Genomic DNA, 26,099 nt, shown 5'->3' on the forward strand with positions numbered 1-26,099 from the left:
CATCAAATCATAAGAAATCCTTAGAAATGGGAGATACCACACTATTTTCGCTACTAGAAAATACTAATTGAATATCTGAGATGTAACAAATGGAATGCCTACCTTTTACAATACAAATAACAATGGAAAAGTCTTGCTGATGTAAAAGCCTATGAGAGTCTCTTCATTTCAAGAATGCATTTAGTAAAGTGCTCTACGAGCATGCCTCCAAAATTATTGCCCCAAGAAATATATCACCTAAAGTATATTCTATATTACTAGCATGAAATTAACCTGAAAGTAGCGCTATAAACTAAATTAGGTGCTTAACTCAAGGATGACTTTAGTTGTAAAGACTGCCAAAACATTAATAAAATGGCTACTGATTTGAATTAATGAAAACACTGCAAAGTCCTAAGCATTACAGAATACTCTGGATAGCATGAGCAGTAACGGCTCATCCAATGTGCACAGGTTTCTCTACCTGAGTCCCAAACCAGTAGAAACCTAGCAAAGGCCAGGCTGCATCATTCATCTCATCTAACCATATAGTAACGCTGTTTTTTTCTTCCTTAAATAAAACCACTATGCAAAGAGCATAGTCACGATATGTTTTCTCTTCCTCCTCAGATGCATTGTATGTAAGTAACGGGTCCATACCTGAGAGTACTGTATGTCAGTGGTGAGAAGTAGGGGTTAACTACTCCTTTCCAAACAACCCACAGATGTCTCTCCAGCACATCCAAGATCTTTGCGGCACTGTTGTATGAGAAGAACCTTGCAATGTACGCTACCCCCTGATACTTCAAAAGGATAGAGCCATTTATCATGGGCCTAAGAACACACATATTTACAAATCATGTTTCATGATTTGAACATTCTGACATGACACAACTATGCCCCTCATATGTTGTGGATAAAACTTGATTATCGTGGTAATTAAACCATGCATCAGTTTGGAATAATACATTCTTAAATTCATTAAAAGTTTTAAGTTCAGTGTATACATTAAAAACAGAATAATTCCAACGTGTGTTTTGGAACTGCAGATGAAGTAGACTGTTATCCAGTTACGCAAATACCACACAATGAATTTCTGATAGCATCTCTATTTTTTTGCCAACATAAACCTTGCTGTTCCAAGAAAAAATAGTCTTGTGACTAATCGACAACAGTTCCAATGGATTGTTCAAAACAAAACCAATAATAAGCTAAAATATTTCAAACTCTGCCCATAGATTAAGCAGGGAGACATCAAGAACAGCTCTGACAAACAAAAATCAGCATCCAGGCTGCCTGCTTGCACCAATTTATGAGCTCTAGTCTTCTGAGCTGCAAATAGTATATCACTGAAATAATTATTTTTTAAAAATTAAAAAATAATGAATTTTAATAATTATTTTTAATGCTCCTATTGCACTCTACATTGCTGCTATCAACAGTCTGAAGTTTCCCCAATCCTGCAATGCTACAAAGAACAAACTTCAAGACTACAGAAAAACTCAGCTTCTACTAAACCTGTAGACAAGCACTATATTTGCAGCATCCATCCTCAAGTACATTAACCCAGAAACACTTACAGATTTGCTTCTAACCACTGCCAATACCAGACATCAGACACATTCTGGCCCAAGAAAGGCCAATGCTAGACAGAGGCACAACAGCACCCCCAAGAAAGCAAGACAAAAAGAAAGCCTGCACCAAGACTAAAAGAGGAGGAAGTGCTGGGGCAATTCAACTGTGAACTCCTTCACAGGAGCTTGCAACCCACTGGAAGAAGAAAGAGGAAGAGGTGTAAAAAGAGCAAGTGGAGCACAAGTACACATCATTTCTAGGAAGGAGAAAAAGAAATATGGAATTTGTACTTTTTCTTTTCAAAGGCGGATGAGATGGATCAGGGAGCAAGAATCTACTTATCTCCTAAACAAGCTGGAAGAGGTTAGAAAGAAATCAAAGGACTGCCCACAGAGGGAAATGCGTGAGCGTACAGCAAGAGAACAGGCACGGGAGAGCTGGGATGCCAACAGCACTCCCCCAGGTGGAGGAGTCCTCCTATTACGCCTGAAGGAACTGTTTCTGATAACGAGCATGGTTATTACACCCAAAATTATACTGTCCGTGCAAAATATTTTCTCTTCTCCATGGAGGAAACTACTGAAGTTGTGTCTACAAAACACAAGTACATTAAAAAGAAAAAGAAAGCCACATTGTGCTTTTTCCTATATATGATAAACTTGTGTTTAAAAAATCATATTGGTCTTATGTTCATACTTACCTACAAGAGAATCATATTTCAACACTTTTAAACTATCGATATGATTTCATAATTTTACTTCAACAAGTACAAATAAAGATCTGCCTGATACCACTTCTTAGAAGTCGCTGTTATGGGTAATATCATTGCTTAAGCAAACGAGTATCAGTGGGTACAGACATCAAGTAGAATCAGTCAGAACCCAGAGCTAATAGAGGTGCTCTCTGCGGTAGTACGTAATTATGTTATTAGTTACCAAGTTAAAGCTAGCAAAAAACTTTCCCTCTTAGCAACCTTTATCTTGTTTTGATTCATGCACCCTAACGGGCATAATTGAAGTCTGCCAGCCTGCAGAAAAGAAACACGCTGCTTTGTAAATACTGTCTGAAGAGTGTGGAACTCTTCCCATTTGGCACAAAAGACACTTTTTTTTTTTTTTTTTTAAACACTTGAAGTAAAATTTGCAAGGAAACCACTTACACATCTAAAACTGACCTTCAGCAAGTTTAGCACATTTTTATGTCAGGCTTCTCATAAATTAGATCAGCCTTCCTCACTGGTGACCACATCTGCAGCTTGGTTAGTTAAAAGCTTTTGCAAAACTAAAAAGGAAACAAAAAGGAGGAAATAGGAAGAAGCACAGTTGCAATAAATTATCTCGAATCTTTAGACAACTGCACACCAAACGTCTCAAAATATTTCAAATAGAAAATGTTGGTTTAGATTTCGCTATTGATTTATTTTTAGCACTAAAGTTACTGGAGGGGAAAGAAAAGAAGAGAAACAATCATAATGGTTCAGATGTTTGTTTAAAATATGCATGAAGTGATGCTAGCTCTTTGTGGAACAGTATAGAGAAATATCAACAATAAGCACAGACAAAACCGGCATCCTCTTCAGTTATGCCTGCAATCCCAGCACTTTTCATTAACCAGGTAACTGCTTTTCTTTAGATGGTCTGGCAGTTTCTTCATTGCCACCTGAAGCGTCATCATATCTGCGGGACTGCTATGTACCATTGCTCTTGTAAACATATCTAAATACGCCATTATAGAAAAAATATCATTTAAAGGCCTTTAGTAGCCTGAGCCTGCCATTCATATAATTAAGGCACTCTGCAGCAGAAAATTATCTGCTGGTGGAAACAAAGTGGTGATTTTGAGGAAACAGGAGGGGAGACAAGCTGAAATCTGAAATTTCTCAGGAGAGATTCTTACGCTGCTTCAGTTCAGAACTTTCTTGTAAATAAGTCTGACTATACTTACTATGGATAAAACAGCACACAGGCATGTAACTCAAAGCTGTATCATAACTAGCAAGCAACCAAAGAAGCTTTAATCCTGGCATCTTCTACCTGTAGGTGCATGACTGTATAAATGTAATCCCCATTTGACAGGATTTTTTTTTTCCCCATAATAAATAGAATTGTTTCCCACACTACGTGGCAACTTAACACATTATTGCCATATATACATTAGGAACAGCATATTAAACTGCTGTATCATATAGAAAAGCAACAAACAGTGGTGCTAGGGAAAGCCTTCTACCTGATAAAGGTTTTGGTGGAAGGGCGGCATGGAGATGAGAAGGTGAGTTAATCACAACCGCAAGAGAGAGAAAAATAGGGTCAATACCAATCTCTGTGCTACGATCTATGCTGTTCTTTTATTTCAATATTGACCTGCTCCTGAGTTGCCCCTTCTCATCAGATATTCACCACTCTTCTCCATTACCAAGGCTTTGTCACAAATTTTTCCCCCTACACATAGCATCTTTATCTTCTCTGAATCAACATTTGCAAAATGTGGAACTGATGAGCACATAGTTTTATAGGAGATTTCTACCTCCCTTCTACACTTCTGCTTCTTTGCTTTCACACCCTCTAGCTTTCCTCCATTTCCCTACTTCGTCCCTCTCCACTCTCTCACGCTATCACTACATCTTAACAGTGCTTTCTTCATCCTGATTATCCCTCTTCCTAAGCTGCACCTTCCTCCTCTTTCCCCCTTATAAACACAGTATAGGTAATAGAGGGAAATATATATATGGGATAAATATATGGCTATAATCCTATACCCAGTATCTTCCTTTACTTCATTCCTCTTCTTCTCCAGATAACACATCTACCACCTCCTGTGTTCTGGTGTTCCAATTAAACCTGCCCCCGGTTTGTGATATTCTTATCTCCCTCCACAGGTTCTGTTCCTCTCCAAAACTACAATTCTGTAAATACCTTCTCACTGAAACGCTGTTTGCTGGACATCTGACTGTACAATCTCTTCAAAGTCTAAATCATGATGCATGCAGAAGCAGCATGTAGCAGAGATTGCATCTCTCTGTAACTTGAAGCCTAAATTTCATCTAGAACAGGATTTTGCCAGGATTATTTTTTTTCCCCCAAACCAACTCTCCACTGATACCTAGAACACTACCCAAAGTTCTGGAAGTAATTGCTACTATTATCTAAAACTGACAGCTTTGATAGAAAAACACATAAATGATATCATCTTGACATGGAAATCCCCATAGAGGAAATTAAATATGATCTCTAACCATGAGGCTCAAAATGAACACCTCAGAATGGAAAAAAGTTTCTTCTGATAAAATGAATTTAAGAAAGGAGAGGAAGCTAGAAGTATGGAGGAGTTTCCCCTCGTGAAGTGTTTAGCATCTGGGCCTTCCTTATCTTTATTTGAGGTTTACATTGGTGTTTGCTCACTGACACTTTAACAAGCCCACTTGATCAGCATAAGATACAGACAATTTAAACCAGTGATCTGAGTGCAAAGTGAGGACAGGTATACAACATTGTAATTTTATGCTTAACAACTTTCTCCTGTTTTATTGTTTGTGACTTTAAATGATCCTGTATTATAGTCTCTAGTATAGAAATAACAGAGAAATTTTAAAAAAGCATAGCTATGAGTACATCACCTCAACCATTTCGGTTATTCCACTGTCAACATTAACTTAGTTCTTTTACCCAGTAAGATTTTATGCCTGTTTGAGAAAAGACATCAAAGTTAATCTTTTATCATTAACCATCTGTATCAAAGCCTTTGTGACCTGAAGTCTGCTCATTGGACTTTCCATAACGTGTTTTTTCCATCCACCAAAACAAAGTCGATGCTGACAAATTGCACATGTCAGCAGGGACTTAGCTTTCTTGTCCAGTGCTCACTTGGCTTGGCTTCAGCATCTGAACAGATCCAGTGAACAACTGGCACAGGTTCTTCCCCAACATAGTAGTTTATTCCAAACAATTCACTTCAACTGTCAATCACCATTCATTTCATGAAATATTACAACTATAGAAATGGACCTCTTTGTTAGTGTCCCATAAGTTTCCTTAGAAATACGGGGGCAGACAACTCCCACATATCTTCATTTCTGTACATGAAGGAAGCAGTCTGAAGATCCTTTTATCTATTTTAGTGCCCTTTTTCTCTTATTCAGGCTATAAATAGAACACACTGCTATCTCCTTTTAGGTTCTTGATTTCCCCTCTTAATTCTGAAGATGTTTTTTGTGTGTGTGCATGCGTTTAAAAAAAAAAAAAAAAAAAACACCTTGCCAGTTCTCTATTCTTAGTGTATTAGCCCAGTCCACCTCTGCCACACAGCTTGGATCACTGACATCACGCCACCACACTTACCAGCTCCAGGCCTTTATAGTCCCAGCGAGCCACTGCATCACTGTCTCACCAGCTTTAGCTCATACCTACAATATTCTTTCTATATGAGCTTCCTCATATAATTTTCCAGCACAGCTGAAAACTTGACAAAATACTAATATCAATTTTATTTTTAAACTGACTCCAAAATTTAGAATTAATCAACAGCTCAGAAGTTGTTGGGTTTTTTTTGTTTGTTTGTTTTTCCTGATTTCTTGATGAAGCATTGGTGAGGAAACTATTTTCTCAGTAACACCAAGGATTTCATCCCTATAGCTTTGTGGTGCAATGAAAGAAATAAGTGGGGAAAATAAGAAGTTCACAGTAAGCAATAGTGGAGGCTGTATTCAAAATACAAAATAGAGTACAAAAGTCAGTATTGGATATTGTGAAAAATATTTTTAGTTTTAATGTTTATGGTACTATGACCACCGCTGATCATTCAACTTATTGATGTTGTTTAACCTTTCAACAAAGCATTTAAGTAACATCTTTTCTACTTAAATCCTTTGCTGAAGAAGCTCTGAGACAACACATTTATACACTCTCCTTAATACAAACTCACTCTTCATCTGTACTTCTGCAAAATTCAGATATACAAGTTTTCAATAACTCTATAAATATCTATATTACAGCAAAAAAAAAAAAAGCGTACATCACCTCAGTCTTGCTAATTTACTTTTAGATATGAAAACACACCAATTTCACTCCATTTTTTAAAATCACACTGTATGTTAAACTGATTACGCTAAATTGTCTCCCTAGCCAATAGTAAGTCAGCCAATCACCTGAACAAAAGTTGTGTGTTTTTATTTGTTTTTATACACACAAGGCCTTTTAGGAAGTTACAAAATTAAAGTTTCCATTCCATATTTGTTTTGCTGTGATTTTAGCACTCACAGATCATGTTTTAACTACGAAGTCATACTGCAACAGGATAAAGCAGGAGGGAATATTAAAACAACACCAAACTTACCCCTCTGAAATTCCAGCCCTTAGTAGAAGGAAACAAGGAAAAGTTGTTCTGTTGCTGTTGTTTCGGCCTGCAAGATGAAACAAGGAAAATCATTTACCACTACAAAATCATTTATCATTACATTTTCAGCCATCATTATTTTCTACATCAACAACACAGTGACAACAGAAGAGAGAAAAGAAAAACAGATTTCAAGTACTAAGACACCTTAGATTTCCTTGGCTATAATTCTGACAGGTTTCTCTCTTCAGTTTAGAAAAACATTTCAATTTAGACTAAGTGCTAAGGGACATGGCAGCCTCACAAGCCTTCAGAGATGGACTGGCTTGATGTCTGGCAGTAACTTCTCATTACTCCTACTGATTTTCAGCCAGAAGAGATGACCCTGACCTGAACAGCGTGGGTCTGCGAAGCTGCAGTTGTGCCATGCGCTGCGCAGTGGTGCAGTGTGACAGCTGGGCTGGGCAGCTCACCAAGGAGCTCTCAGCCCTAATGGTGACACTACGCAAGGCACCAACGTAAAGCAAGCTAACCATACCTTTATGCTAACACCTGGAGAAGCTGACTACAGTTTATACTCGGTCCAAAACCTTCTTCTTACCCAGTAATTATCACTGTACAATTATTTCTGAAAGGTAACCATAATGTTATCCGCTTCACTCTTAATGAGTGCTTTTCATTCATTAAGATCTTGAAGTAAGATCTTAAGATTGCTTTGCAAAGGTAGGCAAACATTGCTGAGATTTGACACATGAAGTCAGATCAAAGCTTGACTGACCTGCTGAAGTTGACCAAACCAACAAATAGTTTTGTGGCGGGACCTAAGTGTTGTGCACACTGCAACTCAAGCCATGCAATTACAGAGATTACAGGAACATAAAAACTTGGTTAAAAACCAGCAAATTAAATAGCTGCCTGTCAAGCCTCCTCTTCATCCAACAATAACAGAACAGATGTTTTTGCAGTTAAAGCACTAGTCTAGCATGAAAGATCTGGGAGTAGCTCCTGCTGTGCAGAATTCCTGAGGGACTTCAGCACACTGTGTCCCAGTTTCGCTTGTGTAGTCTAGATAGCAATAACTATCTGTCTTAGTCTTCTGTCTTTCCTATTTTGGTGTAAAATATGTTGCACATGGACATTTTCATATTATGTACATTGAAAGATGTCATAGAGCTAAGATCACAATAGCCATTTTTACATGTTAACATAACACAAATAATAAAATATCATGACAACTAGTTGTTGTTACAACTCAAACCTTGGTGTTAATATATTCAGTTTTTCATTCTAGCAGCCAGCCAACCATAAAGGATATCAATATTTCAAGCACAGTGATGAAGTCATTAAAAACCACAAAGAGCATACAGCACAGATTTTATAGACTATCCACTAAGAAGTTGTCATACAGCAGTTTTCCAAGCTCAGAGATTAAGAAATTGAATGTCTAACACAAGATCCTCAGTGGAACTGTAACTGCATTATGAAAAGAAAAAAAACGTGATCAACAATTTACACAGATTTCCATTATCCTAACAGTGTTTTACATTCTTTTTGTTCAGTGGCATGCACAAATGATCTCCAACAAGAACCAGAGTCATGTTCTCCAAGATGCTTTGTGTGCTTTCTATAGAGTTGCGCTCCTTAGTAATTTTTCAAGAAACGCCACGCTTGAATTTATATTTCTGCATTTTCTTTGATATTTTAACACTATTCATGCATGTATTTTCCCAGTTTATTAAGACCACCAACACTAGTTGTATTTTAATTAAGCTGAATATAGGGGAAACAAAGATATTTCAACTTGAATAAGTATGAGAGGATTGACGATAGCTTACAAAACAGGGAAAAAACAAGGTAAATGAAAGTTTCATAACAAATTACTTCTCTCCACAATCTTTTAACAAGAGCCAGGGACTATGCTAAGTAAGAAATTAGCCAATTTATTACTACATACTCTAAACTGAAGGCCATCCCTTAAAAGAAGTCTGATGACTAACAATTTATCATCCATCTGTAACCTTCCCATTCAATGAAAGCATCCTAGACCTCACGGCAACAGTCACTAAGTCTTCACAGAGAAGGTGCTTAATATTACATCTACAATTTGCCTGTTTTCATAATGGTTGTCCTCCTTGCTTGTCTTATCAGTTAGGGACCTTACTTTATTTTGGTGAGAACAAACCTCTTTATTATTCAGAATGGTATGCTAATTCCTTTCTTTTTAATAGTATCACTATTAAAGAGCCCTAAATGCAGGAAAACCAAGACAGTTTTAACAAAAGGAGTGCTTAATTAACGAGCTAGTAAAACTTATCAAAGTCACTGTACGCCTTTCCAATACTTACTGGGCTGATACCTATAGGATGTAACCAAATTCTCTGCAAATTCTTTTTTCACCTAATGTGTGCAGCTCTCATCTAGTGAACAGAAATTAGGCTTAAGAATTATACTCATTTACCACCATAAAGGCTACGTTAAATCATTTCTTCAAAAACTTTCACATGATATATATCTAACCTGCTACTTCCCTATTTTCTATTCTATCCAAAACTCATTCAGAAAAGAGATGCCCATAAATCATAAAAAGAAGTCACTTTCAGTGAAACAGAAAGCAACAAAATCAGTTTGGGGAGAACCTTTAATCAAGCTTTGTATCGTTACTAAGATTGACAGAAGAGAGCCTTTCAAAATGCAGGATGGCAGTTTGAAACAATTGCTCTCTTGGGCCCATACAATGGACCAGGAAAACTTCACCAGAGGCATTCAAATTCTAAGATGTGGAAACAACAGTAAATACATCAACTCCAATTTCCCATCACAAACAACCATTTCATATAGCCCACCTCAAGCTTATCAAGACCTTAAAACTACAAAAGCACTGTCCTCTTATCTTACTGAAAGACTGTTCTAGAAATCTTACTATTCCCATACCTAGAAACCATCTAGACTAAGTGTATTCATGTGCCATGGCCAGCACTACAAACCAGCATTTTTCAGCTGAATGCAGCCCCTAAACAGAGCAAGGTAAAATGCAAACTCTGATTCTCAACTACACCTCAACAAAACATAGTTCTAGCAAAAACACGACCTCATTTCCAGTTCTCAGTTTGGTCCTTCACTATCTTCAAGCTATTTTATTCGCTGTCTTCCCAACAGTCTATAAATATTGGTGAGAATCATACTGGAAAATAATTAGAGTACTGCAGGTTTTGGCAAAGACATTTAAAATTACTGTCTTATTTTTTTTCTACAGGGCACTGCTACAAAGAATATTCTGTTTACTGGGTAAATCTTCCCTGAATTGCAACAGAATGAAAGCTAATTAAGAAACAGTCTGACTGCATTATAAAAACGTTATTGAAATACTGTTTGATATTTTAAATACAAAAACATAAAGCTAACAGAATAGCCATTAAATCTTATGCTTTGATAATAGGGATACTGCATCAATAGGTGTATTAAAGCCCCTTGCTTTAGAAATAAAATAGTTTACTGACCAGACCAATAATTAAAATCATCACTGGCATAAGTAGGTAGCAGAGACAACAAATTAAAAATATTCACGCAAAGATGGAAAGAGGAGACAAATTAATGGGCATAACCAGTGATGAACACATCTGATCCTGAGAGACTCAGATGTCTAAAACAAACAACTCTCAGACACTCTAGTAAGGATTTTTCAGATGTCAAGAACAAGACAGGGATGGTTCTTATAACTACATGGAATGTGACTGACACTCTTGAATATACACTCATGAATATACATACAATATATGCTCAGAGACTAGATAATGGCTGGGACAAAAGGAATTACATGCCAGGTGACAGAAAGAGAAAAGTTGCTTCCTGGAATTACTTATAACAGTAATCTCAAGGCTGCCATTTATAATACACAATCTTTCTTACAGATGGATATGCCTTTTCATTTAACTAAAAGTTACCAAAACCTTTTCTCCCTAGTACTGGAGTTTTAAGAATGAAAGACTGGAACACTAAATTGAAAATAAAGATGCATTTCCACCAGGACAGAAGGAAATGTTATTTGGCTTAAAGTATGTTCAGTATGTTTATATTGTCCCATCTGCTGCTTTCATTCAGGAGAAAAAAAAAAAAAAAAAAAAAAAAAAACAATTCATAATAAACCAGCATCATCATAACTGCTTGTCTGGAAACAAAACACTGATCTTTCTTAGAAAGGTTTTGCAAAAAATGTCCACTATGTTTTATATTTACTGAGCTCAGTAACTATATACCTAGTGTGTTCCAATACTGCCTTGGAACTTCGAGCAAAGCTTGAATTCTTTGCTTCTTGCCTATCACCAGTAGCAGTAACATTTACAGGGCAGATTAGCAAAACTGTAGAGTTTCAACAAAAATTGAACATGACCCACAACTATTCTTGCTGCGTGAAACTCTGGACAGAACCCAGCTATGTCCCCCAAAATTTTGTTGACAAAGGTTAAACAAACAAAAATAACAACAAAAACTAGAAGTCATAAAATAAGACCTTTGTCCTTAAAACACGTGGGATTTTCTGTTTAGGTTCACAAACACACAACAAATAGACATAATAAAAATATCTGTTGGACAAAGATACCCTTACTGAAATTTTTAGATAGACTCTAAATCAACATGTCTCCCAGAATAAATCAGTGCATTTTTTGTGCAACCTGTGCTGCGCTGTAGGTCACTGACAATAAGTAGAATATAAAGGAATCTAAAGACCAAAACATCCATCGACTGTTGTAAAGTTTTTATAACATTTCCAAGAGGAAAAGACTTATCTATGTTGAGGCACAATGAGATAAATGAAGGATTTACATTACTTTATATTAAGCTCATGTAACTTGCATCTTCAGCTGGTCCTTCAGCAGTCTTTCTGCACACACAGCACTATCATTTTTTTTTAAGATATGAATATCCAAGCTACGTGCTTAAAATACTCAACTGCTGCATCTATTTGAAAAAAAAAAAAAAGTGCATTTCAGAAATCTACATGAATACTCAAATTAAAAAATGTAGAGCTCAAACCACTTAGAGGCAAAGAAAAATTCTTTTCAAACTGCAAAAATAAAAGGTTGTTACTACAGCTGTGAATATTTTAGCAAGATATAGTTAAATAACAAATAGTGCTTACTGCTCAGAACTATTCTTTGTAGTATCAGCTCAACCTCCCGAAAGTGTACAATAATACACTGTTAATAAAAACATATTTATTTTAACATACTATGGTATATTTCTGCTAATGAATTGCAAAATATTCCAAAGCAGTTTACCTGGTGAAGCCAAAGATTTACAAGAGCTCTTTTAGCTTTGAACGATGGTTTTGAACAATACTGATTCTGTTGGATGTTTCAAGTTACAGATAACAATAAGTTTGAGTACCTTCGGCATTGATTTTAAAAGCAGAGAAAAAATGTGGTTTAATAAAAACACTGACTCCTTCACCTGAAACATCGAATGTCATTCCTTTTCTATACAAAGCCTGCGTACTTCAGCACCAAAAGAAGAATGTGTAAAACTTCCTCTATTTTCCAAGGGGGAGAAGTTGACTTTGAGTAGAATTTGACTGAGAAGTTTTGAGTTCTTATGAAGATTTTACTTGCTACACTTCTGAAAGGCAAAGTATCTCAAAATGATTGTGTTTATGCTTAATTTACCAAAGTTTGATTCTGTAGATGTGAGCTCTTTAAGAGCTACTCTACATAGAGTCCACAGCCAGATAACTGGAAAAAAATATCCACTTAGGTAAACAAGATTAGACAGTTACTACCTGCAGAGAAATGTAAGATATCCACCAAGGAAAAAAGCAGATGAAGGATTTTTAGTTGGTGTGCTAAACTCCTGAATACTGACTATCTTCTACTGTCCTATCATCATGAATTGAGCGTCATAAACACTATAAGAGAAAAACAGCCCTTGTGTGTATGCAGCCCTGGGTGTATGCAGACGAAAGCCTGCACCACTGAAGCAGGTACAAATACCAGTGAGTTGTTCCAAAGAAAGCATGGGAAAAGAGTAGGTGTGGGACGTGTTTGTTTATACAGTGAACCAATTCACAGCACTGCAAAATATCCCATCGCTACTAAAACCCAAAGGAGCTACATAACATATCTTTCCATTTCTGCATTTGATTTATTTTCTTTAAAGATTAATACTAATTTTATGAAGCAGAAAAAAAAACTCTGAAGATCAAGTAAAGTTCTAAATTTTGATTAAAAAAAAAACAAAAACAGAGTCCTAGTGATGTACTATTTCAACTGCTAGGGAAACACAGGCTTGGAGCTAAGCTGTAAACATAAGTTATTTCTTCATTTTTAACTACTGCAGGTTAATGTAATGAATTGCATTTGAGATATACCACTATAAATGCATCCCCTTGACATATATGAACCGTATTCACATATACATATTCACTGAAATAGCCCTGGCTACCAGCCAACAGAAGGACACAGTGTTAGTGGTGTTTTTTTTGTTTGTTTGTTTTTGCCGTTTGACAAGGTATAGCTGAATTAGTGCCAGGGACAATGAGAAGGGCACCCTGTATTATAAGAAAATATCACCATTTCATTAATATTGTAAAACATAAGAAAGATTATTCACTGACTGGCTTTGCATGTGGATGCTCAAATTATTCCTACATAATTTCAATCATACCAGGAAGAAGACCATCAATAACATGTTTGTTAATTTTCACTCATTACACCACCCCACTGTAACATAGATATACACTGAATTCTTTACAAAGAGAACAACTCATTAGAAAGAAATGTTTGTTCATCTCCACCCAGCTGTACAGATAAGATCCTCTGGTCCATGGGAAGAAAAACCTCCAGTGGCAGCGTCTGAACAGTCCCCATTGTGAGAATGCCAGAAGAATCAAGCCTCCAGGCAAAAACTCACAACAACGTTCATGTTCAAGGAAACAGAAAAAGCTTATTCCATTTTGTTTTCAAAACAGAAAGTTCTCATCGAGAACCTAATGTTGGGAAATCCACTTAATTTAGCAAGATTGGACACTTGTTGATAAGTTAGAAGCAAAAGTAGTCAGCGAGAGAAAGCAGACAAGGGATTTTGAGCTTTGTGATATCCAACCAAACAGCATTTTCCCTGTCAAGCTATATAGAAGCTACTAACATCCTCAAAATAATCATTCAAGTGCCATCACATCATGTTCTTGATAACAAAAATGAGTGGAAAGCCTTTTTTGTTTGGATTCATATCGTCTAGCTCTCTTTCTGAAGGTAAACATGAATTCCTGTGAAGCTGTGGTTCACTAACAGACAGCTTGAAGGATCAGAAGGACTGAATAGAGAGGGCAATGCTATTTAAAACAAACGTTTGGGCACAAGTCAATCCAGTACAAGATTTTAAAACTCCCATACTACTGTTTCCTTATGCCCTCATTTGCACTTTTATCTTTTTTCTGCATTGTAGTTTATATTTCAAGTAAAAATGACCCCCAAAAATTTGATTTCTATCAAAAACGTCAGATGAAGTTATGTTGTTAAGCCTATAGTCAACTTAGAGCTTCCTTTGTACTGAACAGTGAAAAGCACTCCTGCATACCTTTTAAAGATTGCTGCATACCTTTTAAAGATTGCTGCATGATATTCTTCACACCTGCTTCTCAAGGATGTGGCATTAAGCCAATCAGTCAAGGAAGGAAGCCTCCTTTTATTAAATGCAATCCATTATCAAGGGTTCATAGAATCATAGAATATCCCGAGTTGGAAGCGACCCATAAGGATCACCAAGTCCAACTCCTGGCACCGCACAGGTCTACCCAAAATTATAGACCATGTGACTCAGTGCACAGTCCAATCTCAAACTCTGACAGGCTTGGTGCAGTGACTACTTCCCTGGGGAGCCTGTTGCAGTGTGCGACCACCCTCTCGGTGAAGAACCTCTTCCTGATGTCCAGCCTAAACTTCCCCTGCCTCAGCTTGACACCATTCCCACGGGTCCTATCACTGGTGATTACAGAGAATAGGTCACCTGCTTTTCCACTCCCCCTCACGAGGAAGCTGTAGACTGTGATGAGGTCTCCCCTCAGCCTCCTCTTCTCCAGGCTGAACAGGCCCAGTGACCTCAGCCGCTCCTCATACGTCTTCCCCTCTAGGCCCTTCACCATCTTCGTTGCCCTCCTCTGGACACTCTCCAACAGTTTAATGTCCTTTCTGTACTGTGGTGCCCAGAACTGCACACAGTACTCGAGGTGAGGCCGCACCAGCGCAGAGTAGAGCGGGACAATCACTTCCCTCGACCGACTAGCAATGCTGTGCCTGATGCACCCCAGGATACGGTTGGCCCTCCTGGCTGCCAGGGCACACTGCTGGCTCATACTCAACTTGCTGTCAACCACAACCCCCAGATCCCTCTCTGCGGGGCTGCTCTCCAGCGTCTCGTCGCCCAGTCTGTACGTATAGCCGGGGTTGCCCCGTCCCAGGTGCAGGACCCGGCACTTGCTTTTGTTAAACTTCATGTGGTTGGTGATCGCCCAGCTCTCCAATCTGTCCAGATCTCTCTGCAAGGCCTTTCCACCCTCATCCGAGTCCACAACTCCTCCAAGTTTGGTGTCGTCGGCAAATTTGCTCAAAACACCTTCTAGTCCTACATCCAAAACACCTTCTAGTCCTACATCCATATCATTTATAAAAACATTGAAGAGGACTGGCCCTAAAATGGAGCCTTGAGGGACCCCACTAGTGACCACCCGCCAGCCTCATGTGGCCCCATTTACCACAACCCTTTGAGCCCTGCCCGTCAGCCAATTGCTCACCCATCGTATGATGGTTTTGTTTAGCTGTATGCTGGACATTTTGTCCAGTAGGATCCTATGGGAAACCGTGTCAAAAGCTTTGCTGAAGTCCAAAAAAATCACATCAGCTGGTTTCCCTTGATTGACTAGATGGGTGATCTTATCATAAAAGGAAATCAAATTTGTTAGGCAGGACCTACCCCTCATGAACCCATGTTGGCTGGGACCAATGACTGCATTGTCCCCCAGGTGCGCTTCAATAGCTTCAAGGATCATCCTCTCCATAATTTTACCAGGCACTGACGTGAGACTGACAGGCCTGTAATTGCTAGGGTCTTCTTGCCCTTCTTGAAAATTGGCACAACATTTGCCAGCTTCCAGTCCAATGGGACCTCTCCAGATTCCCAAGATTGTTGAAAAATAATTGAGAGAGGTCCCGCGATGATGTCTGCTAGCTCTTTAAGCACCCTGGGATGAATCCCATCCGGACCCATGGACTTGTATGGATCCAGGTGGAGCAGCAAATCCCGCACACGTTCAGGGTCGGTTGGGAGTTCGTCATTCCCACCGTCATGGTCCTCCAGCTCAGGGTACCCTGGGTCCTGAAGCCCATCATCAGCATTGAAGACAGAGGCGAAGAAGGCATTAAACATCTCTCTTTTGCCTATGTCATCATCTGTGAGGAGACCTTCCCGGTCAAGTAGCAGACCTACGTTTTCTTTGGTTCTCCTTTTTCTGTTCACATATCTATAAAAACCTTTTTTATTGTCTCCCACAGACATGGCCAGCTTCAACTCTAGTTGGGCTTTGGCCACACGAATTTTCTCCCTACAAACACGAACAGCATCCCTGTATTCCTTCCATGTCACCTGACCCTCCTTCCAGTAGCCGTACACTTTCTTTTATCACCTAAGCTCCAGTAGAAGATCCCTGGTCAGCCAGGCTGGCCTTCTGCCCCTCCTGCTTGACTTCCGATATTTTGGAATCGCCTGATCTTGTGCTTTCAGGAGGCAGTGCTTTAAGACTGACCAGCACTGATGGACGCCAATGCCTTCAAAAGCAGTTTCCCAGGGGACCTTGCTGACTAGTTCCCTGAGCAGCCTGAAGTCTGCTTTCCCCATATCCAGGGCTGAAGTTTTGGTGGCAGTTTTCCTTCTGTCACCATAAATTCTAAACTCAATCACTTCATGGTCACTATGACCGAGATGGCTGCCAATTGCCATGTCCCCCACAAGACCCTCTCTGTTCTCCAGCAACAGATCTAGGAGGGCACCTTTCCTAGTTGGCTCCCTTAGCACCTGCACCAAGAAGTTATCATCTAGGTGCTTTATGAACCTCCTGGGTTGTAACTTTCAGAATGCTGCTTCATTGAGAAAGATTATTCTTGCATGAAGAAGTGTTATAAAAGGGTTGACAAGAACTACTCCTGTACTTTTTATGCAGGCAAAGACAGACCAGGCCATCTTATCTTGAGATTTGAACAAGCCTGTCACCACTGGAGCTAATAAACTAACTTTTCCAAGGGCATGCAACCATGGCCGTGACATAACTTCACTGTGTAGTAACCAATCACTTGAAAAGTGAAATTATACCATACACTTTCATGTTTATGCCAGTTCAGTCCTCTGCAGTGACTAAAGGATTGCAGATTGTCAGGTCAAATCCCATTTAGCTACTTTGTCATATAGAGTTCAATAGAGTATATGTACAAATCTCACTAAATGTTAAACCTGCAGCACTCTGGGGCTCTGCTCAGGACACAAGCATCTGTTTTCCAGTGACATAACCGAAACACAGGCAACAGAACTTCTCCCACAGTTAAAGCTGCCAATTAAAAAAAGAGCAGAGTATTAAGAAGTGGAAGAAAAAAAAAGGAATTAATTAACTTACTGATAAGGAAACCTTCCATGGGAATAGGTTTTAATATCTATACCAACTCTGAGGGAAAAGCTTCACTTCCCCCCCCCCCCCAAACTGTTGGCTTTGGTGCTGTTTTAAAGATTAGCACCCACTGAAATATGCTATTTTTCTCTTTGGTTAATAAGAAACCTGGAAGAGGATACTTTCAGTTCACTAAGAGCACAACAAACCAAGTACAACAAATGAATCTATGCTCAACACAATATTTAGGATACTCGCAGCTGAAATATTTGTAGATGAGCAAGCCTTTTTAGTAATTATGTACCCAACACAACCAGTTTTCTTTAGTAAACCACTGGTGTATATATATATATATATATATTTTTTTTTTTTTTTTGAACTGAGTTATGTCATGTGCTCCAAAATGAACTACAGGGGGGCCTTGAATGAAAGTGGAAAGCAATATGTAATGTAGATATACAATTGATCAAGATCAAACCATGCAACTTTTAGATTCACCATGACATTTTCACTTGTAAGATTTTCACTGGCATTATCAGCAGAATGCACAGTGCAGGAACCCCAATAAAAGAAACAACAACTTCATCTCCATTTCATCTTCACGTCTGTTTCCACAGTAATTCCAATTAAGTTGCCTAAATACCTGTAACAGCAGCTATCAGCACCCTGGGCTTACAAAACGTTTTTCTCCTCATATTTCACTAAATGATCTTCATAATTCTTCTTCTGCTTCAACTGATTTTTTTACATCTTTCCATTATTTGTTATAACTCAGCAAGACTTTTTCTTGTATCCATACACTAACACTCCATGAGTGTTTTGTCTTACAACATGAGAGTAAAAAAAATTCCATATGAAGCCCTAAAATGCTGTCAAGTTAAAAAGCTTATTCATATCATAAACACCGGATTGGTTCCCCTTTTGTTCAGATTGGAAGCGAAACAAATACAAACAAGGCAACTATATGCACAAAGGCCAGTTTACATGCACAGGGAGAGCCTTAACTGTTTGTTAATAACAAACAGTTTCAATAAATATTGCATCCTCTGACATCAGGATATTCCATTTAGTTAGTACAAACACCGACAAATTCATTTCTGCAAAAAAACAAGTAATGTTTTTAAGGCAACTTATAAATAGACGCTGAAGTCAACAAATACTGTCCCCTGCTATGACCCTTTTGATCTTGATCTTCATTGCACAGTGAAGTCAGAAAACTACCACGAGTTTGATCTTCACAAATTATGTAAACCCATTTACGTAACAAGTAACACTGTTAATAGCTGGGAAGTTATAATTTCTGACTGGAAGATTTTGTACTTTGTATTTGGTATTGGAAGTTTCTTTACAACTTGAGGCATTTGAAGCCAGTGCCAGATTTTACACCTGATGTTTCTAACACTCATCATTCTTCTCAGGAGTGATACTCGGGCAATATGCTCAAATGACATTGGCACTCTGAAACCATAAATATCATCTCAACTTTTATCTAGTAGAATGACTTCCTATTGATTAAGCAAAAAAGCAGTCTCACTATTTCCACGAGGAATATTTACCTTGAGATGCAAAAGCAAAATGCTTTCAGTTGTTCGTTATTACTCACAGCTGGGTTCCTGTGGGAACATTTTTTGCATCAGTGTTGCCATAGAGATTACTATAGAAACCCCTGAATGCAGTGGAGTAAAACCTGTTGAAACTATCATGCCATGGAAGCTCCATTCAAAATGTTAATTCAGGACAGAAAATGTTCAGTAACCACTACCAGCAAAACAAAGTTGTTTTCTAGCCTCTAGCATGTTAAAACACCAACAACATGACAGCAATTTCAGCCCAACATCACTTTATAAGATCATACAGAAAGTTTTGATAATTTTTTTTTCAAGGAAAGGCTGTCTCTCAGTGTCTGGAAGCAATAAGGCCTATAACCTTCTTATTTTATCCTATTTAAGGTAATTGATAACAAATCTCATAACTAATAGACGGATTTAATTGCTTTGCATCTGCCTGAAGTACAATGTCAGGGCAGCAAGACCAAAAATTAACTATTTTTTCTTTGCCTCATAACATGCATTCTCAGCATCTGTTCCAAATGTATGACTGTACATTGCTATCGACAGAAGACCAAGTCAAACAAAGCTTCAGGCCTATGGCTGCAGGTTACCTGCTTTAAGATGTCCCCCAAAATAAATGCAATGAAAGCACTTAAGGGTCAAAAAGTAGTGATGTATGAAGGCTGAAAGCAGAAAAATCTTGTAAGAAACATTACTTTTAAACATTTTAAAGCAAAAATTACTGCCAGTAATGACTGACTGCTGCATTATTTTAAGAACATTTATGCTGTAGGAAAAAAAATAAACAGACCAAATAATGAATGATTTTAATATATCATTATCAACATCACTAAAAATCACACTGCTGTGATTCTGAACTACCTGTTCTTCCAAAAAATAATGAACAAAAAAACCAAAACATTTGTGTTATGTGTTTGTGCCATACACACCAAAACATTCTTACCCAAGCACATTAAAAAAAAAAAAAGCTACCAGAACTGACATTACCAACTGCAAAGATTCTTGGAAGGCCCAATGAAATAAACAAGTTTGTACATGAGATTTTTAAGTTTTTCCACAATAATTTAGGAAACCTTAAGGAATGATATAGTTTGCTCTGGTAACACAATAAAGATTTTTCTGTTATGAAAGTATACCAGAGATTATTATTTGCTTGGAAAGAAAACATTTTTCAGCTATTTGCCCTTGCACGTATTAGCATATTCTCATCCATATACACTAGTACAGGATCCATTTTTTGCCATGAAAATACTTAATGATTTGTAACAACTTTATAATATAGTTGAAGATTCACTCTGACATGCAGAAACTACTCGCTTTAGACTTTTTTTTTTCGTAACACTGCTGAATGTTAGCAACTGCACATCATCTCATCCCATATTTTTATCAGGACTTTTTGTTTCAACACATTCACCATCATTAGGTTTTCTCTGAAGAAATTTATGCTATGTTCTTATGTTAGGGCACATTTATCTTTTGTCTCTTACTGATAGCTAATGTATTCTGGTTTCAAAGAGATATATTAATAGAGTTCAGGAAGTAGACATCGCAGTATTTATAAAAATTGAAAAGTTTTCTAATTACAAAAGCCAAGGGAACAGTCTCTCAGTCTTAATATAGAAAGCACCAGAGCATGAGGACAATATTGCGACTTCCTACAGAAGCTGAAGCAAGAGTCATAAGCCACAAGAAAGAAATCAAACGTTAATTTGATCAATGACTATGGAAAATCATTATTTACAGTTTCCTTTATGGTCATGGATACCAGAACTACTATTGGTAGTCATGAGAATGACTGGAATGGAAGGTAAACAATCCTACTTTTCTTGAATATATTGATCATTCTGAGTTATTTTATTGTAAAATATATTTTTGGTGCCAAACTGCTGTATTTTTTCTGATCACTTGTGTTTTACCTCTTGATTAATAAAACAACATTTTGCTTTCTGTACACCAAGTGTCCAAATGAACAAAAAAATGATACAAAAAGTTCACTTCATCCAGTACTCTTCCTGCCTCCAAATAGTGGTCTTCTGCATTAAACAATTTAACAGTGCTGCAAAATTCCGCAACGATGTTATTTGTCTGATGGCCCTATAAGCACATTTTCCAATTTTGACAATTTCTAACTGAGAAAGAACAGGCATACAGGCATCTGACGAGCCAATCTCTTGGCAAAAGGGGCATAGCAATGAAAACCATATGGAGCTCAGCATCACAAGTCTGATGCTCTAGTTTGTGCTCTCTGCTAAGGATAAAGATTAAGGCTAAGAAGCTGTTTTCTCATTCTTAAGAGGGTAAGGTGGTACTGAAAGTGAAGCAGTAGCCTCATCCTATGCATGGCATGCAATTCCATGGCCTGAATCAGAACATAAAGAATACATATAGCTCTGAGCATGCATAATGACAGTGGAGGCATCATCTTGTTGCACACTGACACCACCTCATAGCCACATACACACGCTCAAGAGACTCTGCAAGGGGCAGAGCAGATGAAGATTGGCTTTCTGTGAAAGCAGGCCCTGTGCTTTGTCTTGCACCCTGTACTCTCTTATGTCCCTCATTGCCTCGGTGACGCTCTTGCCATGAAAAGGCTGTGGTTACTTCAGAGCAACACATGCACTGTTAGCCTCCTGCCAAAAGAACATGAACTAGCTATGCTCTGGCAGCCTTCCTCACCAGAGCTGTGCTAATTCGTGCATCTCACCTCCACCCATATACCATTATGTTAAAACTTGAGTTGAGTTTATCCTTACTGTCTCTGATTTTCTTTTTTTTTTAATTTTCTTTTTAAAAATGAAACTGGACAATAGGTAGAAATGTTACTATCAAGAGACAGATAGCAAAGTCACATACCATTTCCTGAGGAAACCATGTTCTTTAAACCACACACATACACCTTTTTGCACATCTGACTTTTCTAAGTACTTTGAAAAGCAAAGTAACTGGTTTCATGTCTTCCAACTCCTAATCCCCCTTATGTCCTACTGAGAAGGGCTAATTAAAAAAAAGTACAATGATTTTTCCCAAAGTCCATAAAGTCACATGACTGATCTCAAGAGAGAAATGTTTTAAATTTCTAGCAAGTGAATTGAGTGTTGGTCTTTGCACCCAAGTTTACAAGGTCTAACTGACAATATATAGTTAAAAATGGGTGCTGTGACAATCTCAAAGAGCATGAGTCACTATGTAAAGAATCTGAAATTCTAGATACTTGACTTTCAAATAAATAGAGGTACATTAAAAAACCTGGCTTGCTGGGTAAAAAGTATTATTTGGGTCACTAAAACAGCTCAAGTTGAAATGGTCAGCAAAGCAATACTCAAGAGCTTTGATGGAACTTGACAACACAAATCCAATTTCTTTACATATGGACACCAGGGTTTTGGAGTCCAAAACAAGCATTTGTCAGTTCTAGAGTCCTTTGTCAATCTTCCTACCCACCCTCTGTGACAATTAGCTGTTTCTTTAGGTAGACTCCATTGGTGAAAGGCTTGAAACAGGAAAATGGTAGCAGAAGGACTGACCATGTCCTATGTCCTGCCAGTACTGTTTATAAGAAAAAATGAACAGCATTAACATTCAAGAACAGTGGCCTTCAGGGAGGCAGGGACAGCTGCTCTAGTGGCATGAAGCTGCCACGTTAACAGAGGAATCTAAGAAATATCTATTTTGTTTATGGCAACAAACCTACTGTATACAGTCCTGTAAAGTGCAGCATAGAGAGTTGACAGTTTTAGTGTTGAAAATAAGCTACTTAGGAGCTGTAAAACGGAAATGAGATATGGTAGTGATGCTCTACTCTGCATCCTCAGGATGACAGGAGAGAACTCTGCAAACTGCAAACACACACCAGAAGGACACTGCTGGTCAAAAAAGTCCAGCCTCACATGCATAGCCTACATACATAACCTTCGAGGAGGAAAAGAAGAATATCTTGACACAGATACTAAAAAAAAAAAAAAAAACCTACCATAAAACCAAGTACTGTAAGACTATTAAGTCATTCAAACCAAAGGACAAACATTAGTAAATCAAAGAAGTTTGGCTAAGCCTGAACTAAAACATTATAAATTTCTTAAATTCACTCATGGTTACCACAGAAAAAGAAAAGAATAAATATCTATTCATATACCACTGGTAAATGCATCCCCTTGCTGAGCAAAATATAAGAGCTGTAATGCAGTCACCTTTCTGTCACTATGCTCTATGATCTTTTCACTGATTATTCTTTGCAACTCCCCTTCCATTTACATACAAAATCCTCATAGCAAGATACAGAAAAATTCAAAGTTCCTGGAAAGTCTCCTACTTCAGTAAACTGAAAGCAAAAAGATCCTGAATGGACAGGTATTAAGCAGCCTATCTATCATAATAGATGAGAACCTTCCCTCTAAATTCCTCTCCCCCTGGGTTTAATCATACTGATTAAAGTTGGTGGGTTTTGTTGTTATTGTCTTGTATATAATCAAAGTGTAAATGATGAATACACATGTATATATAAAAGATCTTCCAAATATAATGAAATATAAATCAGCACAAGAAAAAGTTAATGATTCATTTCAAACCTATCTTGAAATGAATTGCTGAAAAATCAATTAAGTTTTCCATTACAGAGTACCCAACTAGGAAAGCATTGGCTTGTGCCAGATGAGTTGCAGATTAAAAAAGAAACATGAAAGTGGGAAAATAATTTTTAAATCATCGAATATGAAGTCCACACAAAATAAATAAATAAATAAATAGTATTTACACCCTGGATTTACCATATGATGTCCAAAAAGTTTTAGATTGCTTTATCTCCCACAAGAATTGATCGGGAAGATGTTGCAAAGCAGGCATCACAGTCAATTGGCAACATCATTGTAGAAGTTTCACCAGATCATATTCTGACAGTTTGAAAGAAAAGAGTTGGAGGTTTTATCATCATTCTGTTATTTCAAGAATAATAATAATAATAATAACAAGAAGAAGAAGAAGCTTAGCAAATAGAATTCAATGTTTAAGGATAAACTAGTTTAGCCTTTAAACTTCTGCTATTTTTTCTTCCACTTGTATGGAAATTGATAGAGCTTTCCCACCATTTTACTTTTCACCACGGAATGCCCCACACCAACACAGCACAGGGGAGAAAGATGAATGGATTCCCTAATTCAGTGATCAATCTGGGAAAAGGAGGATATCTGGGGGCAGAAAAAAAACACGTTAATAAATTTGATGTGACAGACAGTTCTGTAATCCAGGGTGCAGTAAATGCATGTCATAATCTTCCGTCTGCATTTTGATACAAATTACTTATTGATTTGTAGTTGGCTTACTGTGCTTTCACTTACTGTTTTAAGTTACACAAATAACAGATGTGACCGTGATGGAAATATGCCTAAATGGGACTAGTTCTGATTCAATAAATCTTTTGTGTTCTGCTGTGGTAATAAATAAAACAATGCAAGGTTTCAGATGTGAATGTATCTAATGAAATCGCAGCAATAAAATTATTATAACAGTATATTTAAAAGATTCCCATTTTTAAAAAATTGTACCGTGATTTATTTTAAATGATCTGATCACATACAACTTATATTTTGGTGCATGAAATATAAAAACATTATATAGCTTTCAAAATAAAACCATCTTAATCTTAGTGTTTGGGGGTGGGAGAGAAGACAGCAAGAAATAAATTGATAGCACCTGCTTTATGATGTAATTTTCCAGGCTAAACATGAGCCTTATTCAAACAAAACTTCCTCCACACTCATAAGTATAGCAGTAATTGAATCCCCTGTTTTAAATACAGTTTTACTAACCATTTTTTTAAACGAAGACATAACTAAGTGGACAGTGAGTAAAATAGTTAGCTTCTGACCATCACCACAGTGACTACAACACAGTAGACTGATACAGCAGGAAACCTGTATGTATGTACATGTATGTACATGTATATGTATGTAGGAGTACCTACATACCTGCCTACAGATCATGTTAACTTCTCTGAATTTTAATTTATGCTTCTTACAATGCTATTTATGTTCAAATTCAGGGGTGGAAAAAGCATGTGTTCTTAGGAAAGTCAGCCACTTTCTATTTCCCAATGAATTTACCAGAATATTGGTGTTTTTTTTTTTTGTTTTTTTTTTTAAGAAGTCTGCGCATTAAAAGGTAAACTTGAAGTCAGTTATTTAAGTATTTAGTGTCAGAAATATAAAATAAAAATCTATCTAGAAAGCAGGTGGATTTCACTGCTTCCTGTGCATCTCTAAATTGTTACATACAGGCTTTCATACTGCAGAGTGCTGATGATATCCGTACATATAAATATATATGTATCTGCACATTTACATCTAACAAATATTAGTGGATATTCTGAAACATTTATACGTAGTTTTCAATACTTACTATTAGTCCAGGTTTTCTTTTCCACATTAGAAGAAACAAATCTACAGATTTAGTTGGGGATTTCCTTGTATAGTTTTTAGGCAATGTAATGACAGTACATGACAGAAAAGCTATCTTTTGAATATAAGAGTTTTGCAAGGTGACCAAAGATATCCAGCTTGAAAGCAATGTATTCAAATTATCCTCTCTTAAAACTCTTATCTCTAGAAATGTTCAGGACCCCACAGGAAAGCGTAGCAAATTTAACCAATGCATATTCTCCAGCCTTTCTCTCACCCCACAAAAAGGAAAGATTAAGTTACAATCAGCCTTTTGTTTCTGATCGTTTGTTTCCAAATACTGCGATGTTCAAATGTTCCCATAGAAACGTCATTTGTGTTTTCCTTGCAAACTTTATCACCAGCTCCCTCTACAGAAAGAGAATTAAAGTACATAATCACTTTTGGGAAAAAAATAGTGATTTTTCTCTGGTGAAATAGAAATTACATTTGTCCACTACGGTGGTTTCAGAGGCAGCTTTAAAGATCAGGGTAGTTAATTATTAAAGATTCTGAGCTATGCTTTCTGAATACCTTGGAATGGTTTCTTTCTTACCAGGATTAACTTCGTAT

General features: G+C 37.4%; 1 protein-coding gene across 6 annotated transcripts in view; it reads right to left on the reverse strand.

Annotated features, from left to right (window-relative positions):
- ARHGEF3 (Rho guanine nucleotide exchange factor 3) overlaps positions 1–26,099 on the reverse strand; it is a 126,827-nt gene that overhangs the window by 77,399 nt on the left and 23,329 nt on the right. For 3 of the 6 annotated variants that reach the window (XR_004780505.2, XM_050712796.1, XM_035558383.2), the window contains exons 2-3: positions 19,081–19,137; positions 6,883–6,949 (exon numbers count right to left, since the gene is read on the reverse strand). Coding sequence is in view for 4 of the 6 variants with exons in the window: in XM_050712796.1 (XP_050568753.1) it covers positions 6,883–6,949; positions 19,081–19,137 (124 nt within the window). In the remaining 2 variants the exon portion in view is untranslated. The remainder of the gene's footprint in view (positions 1–6,882; positions 6,950–19,080; positions 19,138–26,099) is intronic. The other 3 variants (XR_007708703.1, XM_050712797.1, XM_035558379.2) reach the window with 1 other exon arrangement.

Source organism: Cygnus atratus, chromosome 10 (genome assembly GCF_013377495.2).
Source record: "Cygnus atratus isolate AKBS03 ecotype Queensland, Australia chromosome 10, CAtr_DNAZoo_HiC_assembly, whole genome shotgun sequence".
Classification (NCBI taxonomy): Eukaryota; Metazoa; Chordata; class Aves; order Anseriformes; family Anatidae; genus Cygnus; species Cygnus atratus.